Below are 13,297 nucleotides of genomic sequence, written 5' to 3'. Positions count from 1 at the left end.
GGGCAGCGGGGACACTCAGCAGCGTTGCTGGTGCTGCTGAGCCTGTGCCGGGGCATCAGGCGGCACCGGAGCGGGTCTCGTCTCTGGGGAGCTGTCAGTGCCCGCTGCGACCACCTGGTTTGTGTCGCCTTGTGAAAAACCAGCTGCAGCAAGAGGGAGGGTGTGTTCCTGGGTCTCCAGGGACTGAGAAAGGCATTGCTCTGACTTCAGGTTAAAATGCAGTTCAAGCTTGAGAAAACGGGATGTGGGCAATGCCTCGCTGCGAGGAGAGAGGGCTAAGTATCTTCGATAGCAAAAAGGTTCAATTAATAAATATCTCCTTCTTCCTGAGTTCTCCCCCAACAATTATATATGGTATGAAAAGAAATTTTCCAAGGGTGGCAGCAGGACAGTGCCCTCCTGACACAGGTACAGCCCTGCTGTACAGAAGGCAGGACAGAGGGACACCAGCAGTATCAGTCAGAGAACAGTTCAGCCGGCACTTCACGGACACAGCCCATCCGCCGTACTTCCAGCTTCTCGGCATGGCCGGCCGGGGTGGGAGGGCTGGTCCCCGCTCCCCGCACTCAGCCGTCGCTTCAGATGCAGACGTGCCCACAGCGTGCCTGCGGACATTGCTCCCCACCCCACTGTGTAGGTTTTCATCCACCTGCCCATCTTCTTGTTCCACCTTGAGACAGCCAGGTTAACACTGCTGCCAGCGTCACCCTGTCCAGCGTGTTCCCCCCCAAGATCACAGAATCAGAGGGTGGTGGGGGTTGGAAGGGACCTCTGGAGATCATCTAGGACCTTCCTCTGGGCTCAGCCCCGGTCCCTGCAGCCCCTCGCAGCCAGGAGGACGAGCATGCGTGTCCTGCTAGGTGGAAGGACAGGGCCTCCTCTATGGAGGGGGAATAAATAAGGGCCTGGGGGGCTCAGTAGGCGATGAAGGAGTAATGAGAATAAATTGCCAGCAGTAATTAACCCGTGCCATCCTGACTCTCTCTCTGCAGCGGCTACGACTTCGACTATGACTATTACAGAGACGACTTCTACGACAGGTGAGTAGGGGAGGCATCAGCCAAAGGGGCTTTCTGTGGGGCAAGATCTTCCCTGCAGCCGAGCTCCTGCCATGGGGAGCGAGGTGGGGTGCAGGGTGCTCCATCCCAGCCCTGTGCAGCGGGGTCTGGTGGCCAGGCTGGGTTCCAGCTGTGGCACCCGATGCCCAGCATGGCAGGGCTGGGGGTGCTGGAGGGCTGCTTCAGCCCCCCTCGTCCTTCCGCCCCATCCTTCTCCCCAAATCCTTCCCACCCCCCATCCCCGCTCCAGGCTCTTCGAGTACCGGGGCCGAGTCTCTCCGGTGCCCAGGGTGGTTCCTGTGAAGCGGCCGCGGGTCACCATCCCCCTCGTCCGGCGCGTGAAGGCGACGCTCCCCGTCAAGCTCTTCGCCAGGTCGGCTGCCATCGCCAACAGCTCGGCCAAGTTGAAGCGTGAGTGTGTGCGTGGGGTGCAGCGGGGCGGTGTGGAGACTGGCGTGCGCAGGGACCTCCTGTCCCCAGGCATTCACCCACAGGGCCAGATGCTCCAAGAAAAAAACCTGAAAAAAGCCAGAACATCTGGAAACAACAGCCCAAGGGAGGGCCTTTCAGAAGCCTATGGGCTGCAAATCATGGAATCATACTGTGGTTTGGGTTGGAGGGGACCTTTAAGACCATCTGGTTCCAACCCCCCTGCCATGGGCAGGGACATCTTCCACCAGCCCAGGTTGCTCAGAGCTCCATCCAACCTGGCCTTGAACACTGCCAGGGACGGGGCAGCCACAGCTTCTCTGGGCAACCTGGGCCAGGGCCTCACCACCCTCATGGTGAAGAATTTCTTCCTAATATCTAATCTAAATCTGCCGTCTTTTAGCTTAGAGCTGTTCCCCCTCGTCCTGTCACTACACACCCTTGTGAAAAGCCCCTCTCCATCCTTCCTGTCGGCCCCTTCAGGCACTGGCAGCTGCTCTGATGTCACCCCGGAGCCTTCTCTTCTCCAGGCTGAACAGCCCCAACTCCCTCAGCCTGTCTTCACAGGAGAGGTGCTCCAGCCCTCGGATCATCTTCGTGGCCTCCTCTGGCCCTTCTCCAACACATTTATGTCCTTCTTATGTTGGGGGCCCCAGAGCTGGACGCAGGACTCAGGTGGGGTCTCAGGAGAGTGGAGTAAAGGGGCAGAATCCCCTCCCTCGCCCTGCTGCCCACGCTGCTCTTGATGCAGCCCAGGGCACGGTTGGCTTTCGGGGCTGCAGGCGCACGTTGCTGGCTCATGGTGAGAACATTGCCAGCTCCTGCTGAGGGTAGGGGAAGGTGCACCACAGGCTGAGCGTGCCAAAGCCTGGTGTCAGCCAACACAACGTGCGTGGGTGACACACAGGCTTTTCGGGGTGCATACAACCTCCCCCCGCAGCCCCCCCAGCCACCACCACCACTCCCCATGGCTCCTTCCAGCACAGACAAGGTGAGATAGCCATTCAGCGAGGTGTGAGCGTCACCGCACGTTGAGACCAGGGATGCCAGGAGTGTGTTTCTAGCATGGGCTTTCTAGCTGGTTGTCTAACCTGTGCAGCGAGGTGACGTGGGCAGGCAGCGGGGTGAGGCCGGCGCCTCGGGCGCTCTGCCGGGCACTAAATGCCCTTTTTCCCTTCCTTCCTCCCCAGTGAAGTGCAGCGAGCTGCAGACAATCAAAACTGAGCTGACACAGATCAAATCCAACATCGACGCTCTCCTGGGCCGACTGGAGCAGATCGCTGAAGAACAGAAGCTGTCCGCAGGTCAGCTGGGCGCGTGCGGACGCCTCGGGAATGGGCAGAGGGCGCAGGGAAGGGCCCTGCAGAGGTGGCCTTGAAGCCATCGCGGCTTAGAGCATCCTCAGGGCTCTGACGCTGGCGTGTTGACTCCCAGGTTCCAGGATGGAATCACAGGCCAAAATTACGTGCCAAAATTCCCCAAATTATGGAATTGGGTTTTAAAATTATGAGATTTTTTTTCTTTTGTCATATAGTTTGTATTTTTTCAGTTTGTTTTTTTGTTCTGTTACTCTGTTCCTATTCTGTCCTGTCTGCCCCCCACACTCACTCTGGAGGAGTGCAGAATGGTGACCTGCTCTGCCCTCCCCAGGGCTGCTTTCAGGCCGCTTCCTCAACACCAGCAAAACTTCCCGTTGCAGAAAAAGCCCCAGATCTGTTATTTACCTACCAGCTGAATCTGGGGGCCCATGGGATTAGTGGCATCAGGCTCCAGACATTGCCTCCCCCAGCCCCTGATCCTGGGGCTTGGTTCTTGCTCTCCCAGAGGTGCGGAAGAAGGCGGACAGCAGCAAATGTGAAATCTCGCAGGAAGACACGGCGTCAGAGGCAGAGGCCAACACGGAGGAGCCGCTGAACGGGGACGAGGGTGAGGAAGAGGGTCTTGCACGGGAGGAGTGTGAAGATGAACTGGTAAGAGAGTTTGGGTAGTGCATCCCTCCAGCCAAAGGCATTCCGTAATGGACCGCAGTTTTGCTGGAATTTACTAAACCCCCAGAAAAATAGTTTTTCCTTCCTCAAAAGAAATTGTGGTATTGAAGTCCCACGATTGGTCACAGCTTGTTCTTTCAGCCTGTTCTGCTGCTTGCAAAAGCATTGACCTAGCAAATGCATGTAGAGACGCTGAAGAAACATGGTTGGCTCTTGAAATTCGGACCGTATTTATCCCTGATTTCACGACTGTGAATCAGTGGTTAAACCAAGGTGCTCTGCTCCCAAGTAATTCTCAGATGGATTGAAACACACGGCAAAGAGAGGCGATGTCGTATTAACTGCATGTTCCGAACAACCTGCATTTGCAATGCGCTTTGTCTGGACGGGCACCGACAGGCACCAGCCTGGTTGTAAGGTCTGAGCAAGCCATGGCGGCTGTGCCATGGCAGCACTCGAGCATGGCTGCCCCAGTGCTGTGGACACAGCAGCCCCTCTGGTGTTAGTCCTGCCCCAAATAAGGACACTCCCAGCAAACCCAGTGAGCAAATTTTGTGCCTAAAAAGGTCTGGATGGGACCCCTCTTCTTGGGTGCTCTGGCAGCAAGGGTAATGCAGGGCACTGTTACCACTGGCAGCACTGTCATTTGTACCAAATTACAACTCCTCTGAGAACAGGATCAGCTCCAGACCCAGGCAAAGGCCCACGGGGTGCTGGGCTGGAAGGACAGCCCTGCTTGGTGCCTCTTCCCCGGGACCACAGCCCTGGGAAGCGGGGATGGCTGGCACGGCTCTCCCACGGAGGCTTGGGGCACGTTGGGGCAGCCTCTGAGCCTGCACCGAGCGTCCCCTGCAAGAGCTCCGCTCCTTCCCCACCCCGGCGCTGGTGGCAGCAGAAGTGAGGATGAAGCTCAGCATCTCTTACTCCTTCTTCACCCCCTCATCGCTGGGGTGACCGGAGTGCATGGCACATGCGTGGCACTCTTCCTACGGCCAAAAAGCTCCTCTAACTCAAAACACTTCTCCGCTTGTTTGCACTCTGCTGCTCTGGCCCACCTTAGTCATGATGGATGAGGGGTTTGACCGGGGTCTTTCAGCTGTTTCAGCTTCTGGGGCCTCATAGCTGAAGTCCATGACTCCTGCGAAATCTAAGAAGAGATGATTAAGGGGAGACATTGTAACAGATGCGATGAAGAAGAAAGGCAAAAGCTGGCCTCCATCTCTATGGCAATTAGGATAAGGAAGGAGAGGTTTGCATTAGATCAAGGAAAACAGCTGGTAGAAATTAGGGGGAAACTTGCTGATTCTAATGGTGATAAAACAGCACACAGCCTGTCAACAAAATAATGTGGACTTTTCTGCCATTGGTGGGCTAAGAAAAGAGAGTGGACAGACATCTGCTGGCAATGGTGTAAGGGGAGCTGGTCTTCATTAAGAGCAGGTGAACAAGATGACTATTTCAGCTCCCTTCCATCTCTAGTTTCTGTAACTTTCTGATCCTAAAGCGGCATTGAGATCAGAAATATTTTATCGCCGACATCAGACAGGCTCACATGCTCAGCGTGGGCAGGTTAGTGTGTGTAGTTCATCTGCAGGGATGTGCTCTTAAACACTGCACGGCAACCCGCAAAAGCCATCCTTTCTGTTCTGCTCCTGACCGTACGGCACCGAACAGTTCTGAAGTCTTTCCAGTTCCTGGGGACCGACTCCTTCACCTGACGTCTCCTGGCTTACGCACCACCTGCTGCCCACCGACATGGTGCCCACGCCAGTCCCTTACCTACCCTGGGCTCTGAGGGGCAGCCGTGTTGCAGGAAGAGAGTCGCGGGTCACTCAGATCTGATCTAGTAGTTAAGTTACTGAATTCTAATCAGTGAATTTAGGTATGTAAAATATTTAATTAGTTGGATTGGTAGTCAATATTCTACTATTTATTACACTTCAAGCTAGTATGGGATGCAAAGATTATTGTGTAACCTGACTATACTTACCTTAAATGTTACTTCCATGCAAAAAAACGTCACTTGCCAACCCGTCTATGCCTGGTGGCAAGTAAGGGGTCTCTCAGCCTCGAGGGGTAACCTGGAGAGGCGTCCCTGCTCAAGCGGCGATCCCCACCGCGCAGCCGGCTGTGGAGGGAGAGCTCAACGGGCCCCGATGGCCGCAGATATTTATAGTGTAAAGTGGTTGACTCGTCATCCGATTTTCTGCTGCGCTGATGCAGTTTTGGCCACTTATCAGCCCAGTCTCCAGTTAAACTGGGTTGCTCTGCTGCTGGGTTCTCACTGATAGCCTCACACAGCAGGATTAACTTTGTTTAGGCTTACTTGCTGAGCACCTGCCTGGGCCAAGATCCAGGTAGTTCAATCAGCAGGAGTGCATCCATCACAAGCGGGAAGGATGCTGTTTATGCAAGGCAGGAACCAGAGCTGCCAGCGCTTGGGCAGTACCCAGCACAGAGGCTTCCCGGCCGTGAACCTCTGCACCATGGTGACAAGGGGGGAAGATCCAGTCAGACATGGGTGTAGGTAGGACCTACACCCTGTAGACGGGTGTAGGATGTCTCCTGAGGACCCGCAGGTCTGAGCATCCCTGTTCTTAGGAGAGTTCACTGAACCAGAGCTCATGTGAAAATATTACGGCTAAGCAGAGCGGTGCTTCACAGCGGTGTTAGCCCTGGCCAGGTGAGGGGGGGCATTTTAGACCCCAAGGAGTCAGGCACACAATTGCCATTGAAAGCCAATGGGAGCAAATACTTCCTTTCAGCCCCACTTCCAGTGCAAAGTTGGCTGCCCAGGTTTTGTGCACAAATCTCTGCTTGGCCTTGGTGAAGTTTCCAACATCACCTGGGGATATCAAGTCCAAAATAGACACTGCAGCCCACAGGGAGAAGGATGAAAGCCTCGCCCCCCCTCCCCTCACATGGGTTTGTGCTCTTTTCAGAGGGGGTGGGCAGGAAAGGAGGTCTGCAGAGAGCAGATAAAGAAGATAATGTTTCATTCCCACAGGCTCTGCCACTAGGCTCAGAGACCTGGGAGGCCAGAAGACAGACCGGACCAGCGAAAACCAAGCGGAAAAAAAAGCAGCATTGAGTACCTCGGCCTTTTCCATGTGCTCTGTCACTAGGTCCTTTGGTCCCCTGCCCCACTGAGCTTATACATCTCTCAGCCTTCCTTTTGCTGCTGGTGTACCTACAGATGCTCTTCTAACTCCATCACTGCACACTGGAGGGATGGCTCTATAGTCCTCCTTGGTGGCTCAGCTCTGCTTTCTGTCTTCTAGGTTCTGCCTTTACGTGTAGGAAAAAGCTCAGTTGGGACCTTGCTGTTCATCCACGCTGGCCTCCTGCCACACCTGCCCGATTGTCATCAGAATGGGCCGCTTTTGAGCTTCAAGGCAGGTGTCCTTGAAGATGACAGAGATGCCCTGGCCTCCTTGGCCTCTGGATCAGTCTCCCATGGGATTTTGCCAAGGAGATCCTTGAACAAGCCATGTCTGCTCTCTTAAGTTCAGGGATTTGATACTGATCTTTATCTTAGTCACTACTCTCAGGATACTTAACTTCACAGTCTCATGGTTACTGCAGCCAAGACTTCTCTCGATCTTCACGTCTTTGACCAGTTCTTCCTTGGTCATCAGTAACAGCCCGGAATAATGTCTCCCCTAGTCAGCTGTGTCAAAAAATTGTTCTTGACTCTCTCCAGAAACCTCCTGGGTTGTTTGCACCCAGCCCTGCTGCCCTCTCACCAGATGCCAGGGTGGTTGACATCCCCCAAGGAGTACAGAATCACAGAATGGTTGGGGTTGGAAGGGACCTCCATGGGGCATCCAGTCCAAGCCCCTGATGAAGCAGGGTCACCCAGAGCATGCTGCACAGGACCTTGTCCAGGTGGGTCTTAAATATCTCCAGAGAAGGAGACTCCACAACCTGCCTGGCCACCCTGTTCCAGTGCTCTGTCACCCTCAGAGGGAAGAAGTTCTTCCTCATGTTCAGCTGGAACTTCCTCTGCTTCAGTTTGTGCCCGTTGCCCCTTGTCCTGTCACTGGGCACCACTGGAAAGAGTTTGGCCCTGTCCTCCTGACACCCACCCTGCAGATATTTGTAAGCATTTATAAGGTCCCCTCTCAGCCTTCTCTTCTCCAGGCTGAACAAGCCCAGCCCCCTCAGCCTTTCTTCACAGGAGAGATGCTCCAGTCCCCTCACCGTCCTACAAGGGCCTGTGATCAAGCGTCTTTCTCCGGCCATCCAGAGGAGACTTCCTGTAGGGTGGTCTGTAGCAGATGCCTGCCGTGATGTCACCTATGTCGGTCTGTCCCCTGATCCTCACCCACAGGCTCTCAGCTGACTCATCACCTGTTCCAAGGCAGATCCCTGTGCATCTCGGCTATTGCTTTGCCCAGAGCACATGCCACCTCACGTGGCTTTCCTGAAGAGCCTGTTCCCAGGGCGCTACGTGCTCTGTAACTGCAGAGACGGAGCCTTTGTTCTGTTGCCAGAAGTCCCAAGCCTCCAGACTTCCCTCTCTTGGGAGTCTCCATCTACAGCTCCTTTGAGCATAGTCTCCAGCTGTCCTTTCTTCATGCTTTGCCCCTGTAGGGTCTCTGAAAAGACCCCATTGGTCTCCCTGATTGTAAAAATCTGCTTTCTCCCCCAGTGCCTGGTAAACCAGCCTGCTGCTAACGAGGTTGGGACTGGGCTTCCTTGCCTTTCCTTTCCGATTACCTCGCATCCCCTGCAGACATCTCCTGGATCTATATCCATCTCTCAGAAACTCATCACAAAACGTGGCCTGTGCAGGAGATAAAACACTCCCGCTGAGCCCCTGGTGCTGTTAATGGTACTGCATTGCAGAACGGCCCTGTCAGGGGGACGTTCACATGCTGCGCTTTCGAAACCACCGCGGCGTGGGGAGCGGTTCCGCACACCAGCACTGTTGTTGTGGCCTTTGGAGCAGTGAATATTAGGAGTGTTATCATTCTGGATGATGAGTTCTGCTGCAGACTGGGACTGGTTTCTGCATGCAACGGCAGAGTCATTACATCGTGCACGATTTGCCGTTGTGGACTGGCTGCGCCTTAGCATCACTGGGCAGTTCCAGTAACACAGGAACGCCTCTTCCCTGGTGCGGGCCATTCCTAGGTCCCTAATTAACTTCTGATGGTGCTACAGGAAGGCGTGAGCTGTGCAAGCACACGCAGAAAACTTGATGAAAGTGCTGAGCATGGACTTCACCTGGCCATGCAGAAATTAGGCATCCAGTCTAGGCATGGCAACTCATGCCACAGGCTCAAGACCTTCCCTGGGACTTGCCCGCTGGAGGTGCTGACTCTGCTGTAGACTAAGTCAGGCATCTGACTTCACACAAGGGAAGGTAGGCTCCATTACGTCCCAGTCCCTGAGGTTCAGCAGGAGCCAGACTTCAAAATCCAAGAGGGAATCACACATCCCGGGTGTGTTTGGCAGAGCCCTTTCAGAATAAGGAGCCAGAGGAAATTTTTGGGTTGCCTGGGACTGTGTCCACCAGAAACCGCAGCCACGGCCCACTGTGTCCACGTCAGGTGTGGTTTGTAGCTCCTGCACCACGCTGAGCAAGCTGGCACTGCTTGCAGCGTGCGAGGTCTCCCACACCACGGTGTCCCAGGCAGGGCAGGAGGGACGCGTGGTGATTTACTGTTTCTGGTTCCCTTTTCCCTCCAGGAGAACAGCCATTACACAGACGTGGAGGACGCCAGGCTACAGTAACCAGGTACGGCTCACGCACTGCTGCTTAGAGGCGGATTCTGAGCAAAAGCTTTCATTCCATGCTTGATGGGCTGGGGGTTGCTGCCTCAGAAGATGCTCTTTTCCACTGATCCTCTCTGTTTTCCTAGTGCTCAGCCTGGCTGCTCAGCTGGGCCACTGCTCAGCCCCTCACTCCCTTTCCTAAATCACAAATCTTTCAGGTCCAAGGAAAACGATATACCCTGTTTTTCACCCCCTCCCTGTCTCTCTCTCTCCTCTACGCAGCCCATTCAGAACAGCAGTGAGCAGCAGTGTGAGGAAAGCACGAGGCTGAACCCTGTCCTGGCACGTTGAGCAAGCCAAGCTGAATCGAAGTGCTGCTGTCATCTCTACCTGGCGTTCAAAAGGAGAAACACGGCCTGACATCTTCCATCCATCTGTAAAGCAAAGACGAAGAAACCTCATCACCCCGGCGAATCCCCAGTGCCCTGTGCAGTGGATTTGGAGCTCTGCAGCCAGCAGAGGCAGGAACCAAGCCCTGCACAATCCATAACCGTCACCGACTGGAGAAGGGGAGAGCGGTTGTGTCACCAAGGGAGTCAGCGATGTTCTAGAGCTTTTTGTAGGAGAGGAGAGAGAGCTAAGACCAACCAAGTAAAGACTTCCCCCCCCCCCATGCTAGGTGAGAGCCAGAGCATTTGCCAGCTGGGGGAGAAGCACTGTCTCAGTGTGGACACTTTGTGTTCTCACACTGGAAGTCATGTTGAGAAGGAGGGTGTGGGGTGAGCTGTCCTCCTGGAATGGCTGCAGGCACGTGGCCACTTCCAGGTGGAAAGGGCCGGTGCTGGTGCGTGTGCTGTGCTCCATGCAGCTGCTTGGAGAGAGGGGAAGGGGAAAGGCTGCTGCCTGCGGGAAAGCGAGTGGTCCCAAGCAGGAGAAACAAAGCGTGCGCCATCTTCAGTGGTTTGGTCTCCTCATTGTCCACTGGGAAACCACTGTGTAGAAGCTGAGCAAGGGTGCAGGCATGTGTGGGTGAGACCCTGTTCTTGGACCAGCTGCTCCCTGGAAGGGATGTAATCCACCCGCTTCTCCAGCCCAGCCCCTTCCCCAAGGTGCTCACATCTCCTCTTGCCCCAGCCTGGCCGGGTCTTCACAGCGACCTGGCACGGCAGGACTGCGGGGCGACAGCTCCTGCTGCTGGCTGCGACGGCCGTGCTCCATCGCTGGGTCTGCGCCGCGTGACAGCTTGCCTGAGCGTAACGAGACCGGTAACAGTGAACACCCTGAGCACGATGCATGTGGGCGTGCAAGCACCTCCCCTGCCTACCCAAATCCAAGCTGCTTTTTGACCCGCACCACGTCCCGCGAGCGGCGGGCTGCACAGCCAGCATGGGGCTTGTTGTGGGAACCACCTTACACCCCTGCGCCCAAGAGGTTTCTCAGCCTTTCTCTTCTTCGTTCCTCCACCGTGGGCTTATCCAGTTTTCCTGAGTTCAGAGGTAGATGGGACTGAAACTCACGCAGCACTTTATTCAACTCAGAGGTGTCCTGCCCGTCTCCCCATACCCCTCCAAAACAACCGCCCCCCCCCAGTGCTTTGAATCCAGAACGGCGTCCACAGCTTTTCCTTGGTCAAAACCCCCCACGAAACGCGTGGCCCCCGGCTCACCCAGGGCGCTCTGAAAGGGGACTCCGGCTCTCCGCTCCGGCGCGCAGAGCTGGACCTCAGCCACGGCATCTCTCTTCCAAGGGTGCAGGGGAAAACAGGTCCCGGGGGCCACGGGTCCCTCCCCCAAGGGCCATCCCAGAGCAGGCATGGCTCTTGAAGCACAAGGTTTTGTTTGCGTTGCTTAGTTTCAAAGAATTCATGAGGGATTAAAGGGATAACCGTGCTTTCCCCTACCTTATTCCGGTTCCTGTACAATTTATCCGTTGTGTTGTACCGAGCCGTTGTAGAGCTGTTTTCCAGGCTTTGAGACACGAGCTGCTGTTTTTGCTAGGAACTGACTGTGACGCTGATGTTTGGGAGAAAGGTGACCTTGTACATACAATCCTGTATAATAAAAGAAAGAAATCTAATTTGCTTTTGCTATTTTCTCTCTCTGCCGTACACACACACGCACACACTTTTTTCCTCTATTTCAGAGAAGTCGTGTTTCCCTTTCTGAGCTTCGGCTCTGCCCACAGGAATTGCTTTCCTGTACACAAGGCGTATCCCACTGGGCTGAGCAAAACATCTGGCTTCCCAGGAGCGCTGGGACTTTTCCCCAGGAGGCCTGGAAACTCATCTAGTGCAGGAGAGCGGGGGCCAAATCCAGGCCTTTAACCTCTGGACTTTGCTCTAGTCCAGCTCGTAACATACTGGAAAAATGAGGCTGCTCTGCCAGTTTGTACAAGACAATGGTGCTAATAAATGCTCCTTAAGCACAATGTCTTCTGGTCGTCCCCAGTCCCTTCCTCACGCCGTGTTGCCAGCTGTACGCATGTTCACTGGCGTAATCATCCAGCCCCTGGCACGCTTGGCACCTGAGCTGTGCCTGGAGGGCACCAGGAACCGGCTGGGGAGAAGCCAGCTGCTCCCAGGCTTTCAGTGCTTGAAGTTTCCAGTCCTAGAAAGTTGTCTGCTGAGCCTGGCCTGAGCCGCCATCCAGCACTGGAGCTGCCGATTGCATCTGTTCGAGTTCCTGGTGAGTCCGGGGATGCTTGAACGTCCATCCGTCCATCCGTCCTGCCCCCAGCCACCGGTTCACTTCAAGATGAGGAAAGCAGCATCATCAGATTAATGGCTGGACGTCTTTGTGGCTGGGAAGAAGGAGGAAGGATGGAGGGAAAAAAAAAAAGATCAAAAGCAAGTTAATACATTTGGCTGTGAAGTTCAAAATCAGCCCAACCTCAGGTCTGTCGAGCTGTGTACGTGGGCTCCCATAGTGACCATGGCTCTGTGCCTCGGAGGAGGGCGAAGCGCTGCCTGGCTCCATACCCACCCCGAGCCCCTGCCGAGCGCGGCACCGGGCTGGGGCCGGGCGACCACAGCACCGCGCAGCTCAGCAGCTTGCGGCCCTGAGAGCGTGGTCGAGGACTCCCAGCAAACAACTGGTTGGATTTTGTCAATTATTTTGGGGGGAAGAGTGAGGCACTGTGGGAGCTCTGATGGAGGCCCCTGTGTGGTAGTTCACCATCGGCTGTAGATAGGGCCTCAGAAAAATGAGTGCTGGGTTTTTCGAGCTCAGTGAGTTCTGTACGCGCCGATCCAGAAGATCTTCGCACGAAGATGCAAGGGCAGAGCAGTGGGGTGGGGAAGGGAACCCACCCCACCCCTTTCACCCCTCAGGGCCACAGGGCAGCTGCAAAGCTTCCTGCTGCCTTCACCAGCTCCATCAGGAGAGGAGCAGGGGAGGGGAGGTGTCACCCCCCTCGCTCCCAGCATGGCTTCCTGGGGACGGAGAGGGAGGGCAGGGGGAGGCAGATGCCCACCACAGGGGTGCGAGGCAGGGGGGAGAGCTGTGGAGACGGAGGGCAGCTGGAAGCACGTGGGCTGTAGATGTCTCAGGACTCTAAAGCAGTTATGGTGAACACTCACGCAGAGTGCAGACAAAGCCATTGGTGCCGTGTGAGCGTGCACCCGATCACCGTCAGCTCCCGTTCCCCGATGCTGCCATCCCATCCTTCCAAGTGTGAACACATGCGTGAGATGAAGTGCTGCACGCTCAGAGCACAACGCAGTGCTTCAACCACAACCCCATCCATCCTCATCCTCAACCCCAGCCCAAACCATGCTCTGCGGTCACAGGGGAGCAGTAAAGAGCAGGAACCCCCTTACTGGGCTTGTCCTGGGGAACAAGATGTGCAGCCCTCCCCAAGGCATTTTAACTATCCATTCCACCAAATCTCATCAGCTTTTGAATGAATAGAAAGGGGTCCCACCCTCACGCACCCAACCTCCTTGCCCGTGGTCCAGTGTCCCCACGGTGTCACTCCCTGTAAATGGTCCCTGCCCTGCTGGGGTGTGGGAAGACGAGGGTCGGGCCAGTCCCTTCTTCCCAGCATTTCCCTCAAGGCAACAGTTAATTCAACATCTGCACGTTCTGAAGAAAAACGGCC

General features: G+C 55.4%; 1 protein-coding gene across 2 annotated transcripts in view; it reads left to right on the top strand.

Moving 5' to 3' along the window:
- RALY (RALY heterogeneous nuclear ribonucleoprotein) overlaps positions 1-11,275 on the top strand; it is a 142,308-nt gene extending 131,033 nt beyond the window's left edge. For both annotated transcript variants that reach the window (XM_075438790.1, XM_075438791.1), the window contains 6 exons: positions 993-1,040; positions 1,309-1,469; positions 2,678-2,791; positions 3,312-3,457; positions 9,173-9,221; positions 9,482-11,275. In XM_075438790.1, coding sequence (XP_075294905.1) covers positions 993-1,040; positions 1,309-1,469; positions 2,678-2,791; positions 3,312-3,457; positions 9,173-9,217 — 514 coding nt within the window. In that variant the 3' untranslated portion in view covers positions 9,218-9,221; positions 9,482-11,275. The remainder of the gene's footprint in view (positions 1-992; positions 1,041-1,308; positions 1,470-2,677; positions 2,792-3,311; positions 3,458-9,172; positions 9,222-9,481) is intronic.
- The last annotated feature ends 2,022 nt before the right edge of the window (positions 11,276-13,297 follow it).

Source organism: Opisthocomus hoazin, chromosome 18, assembly GCF_030867145.1.
Source record: "Opisthocomus hoazin isolate bOpiHoa1 chromosome 18, bOpiHoa1.hap1, whole genome shotgun sequence".
Taxonomy (NCBI): Eukaryota; Metazoa; Chordata; class Aves; order Opisthocomiformes; family Opisthocomidae; genus Opisthocomus; species Opisthocomus hoazin.
This window is presented reverse-complemented; position numbering and strand designations above follow the sequence as displayed.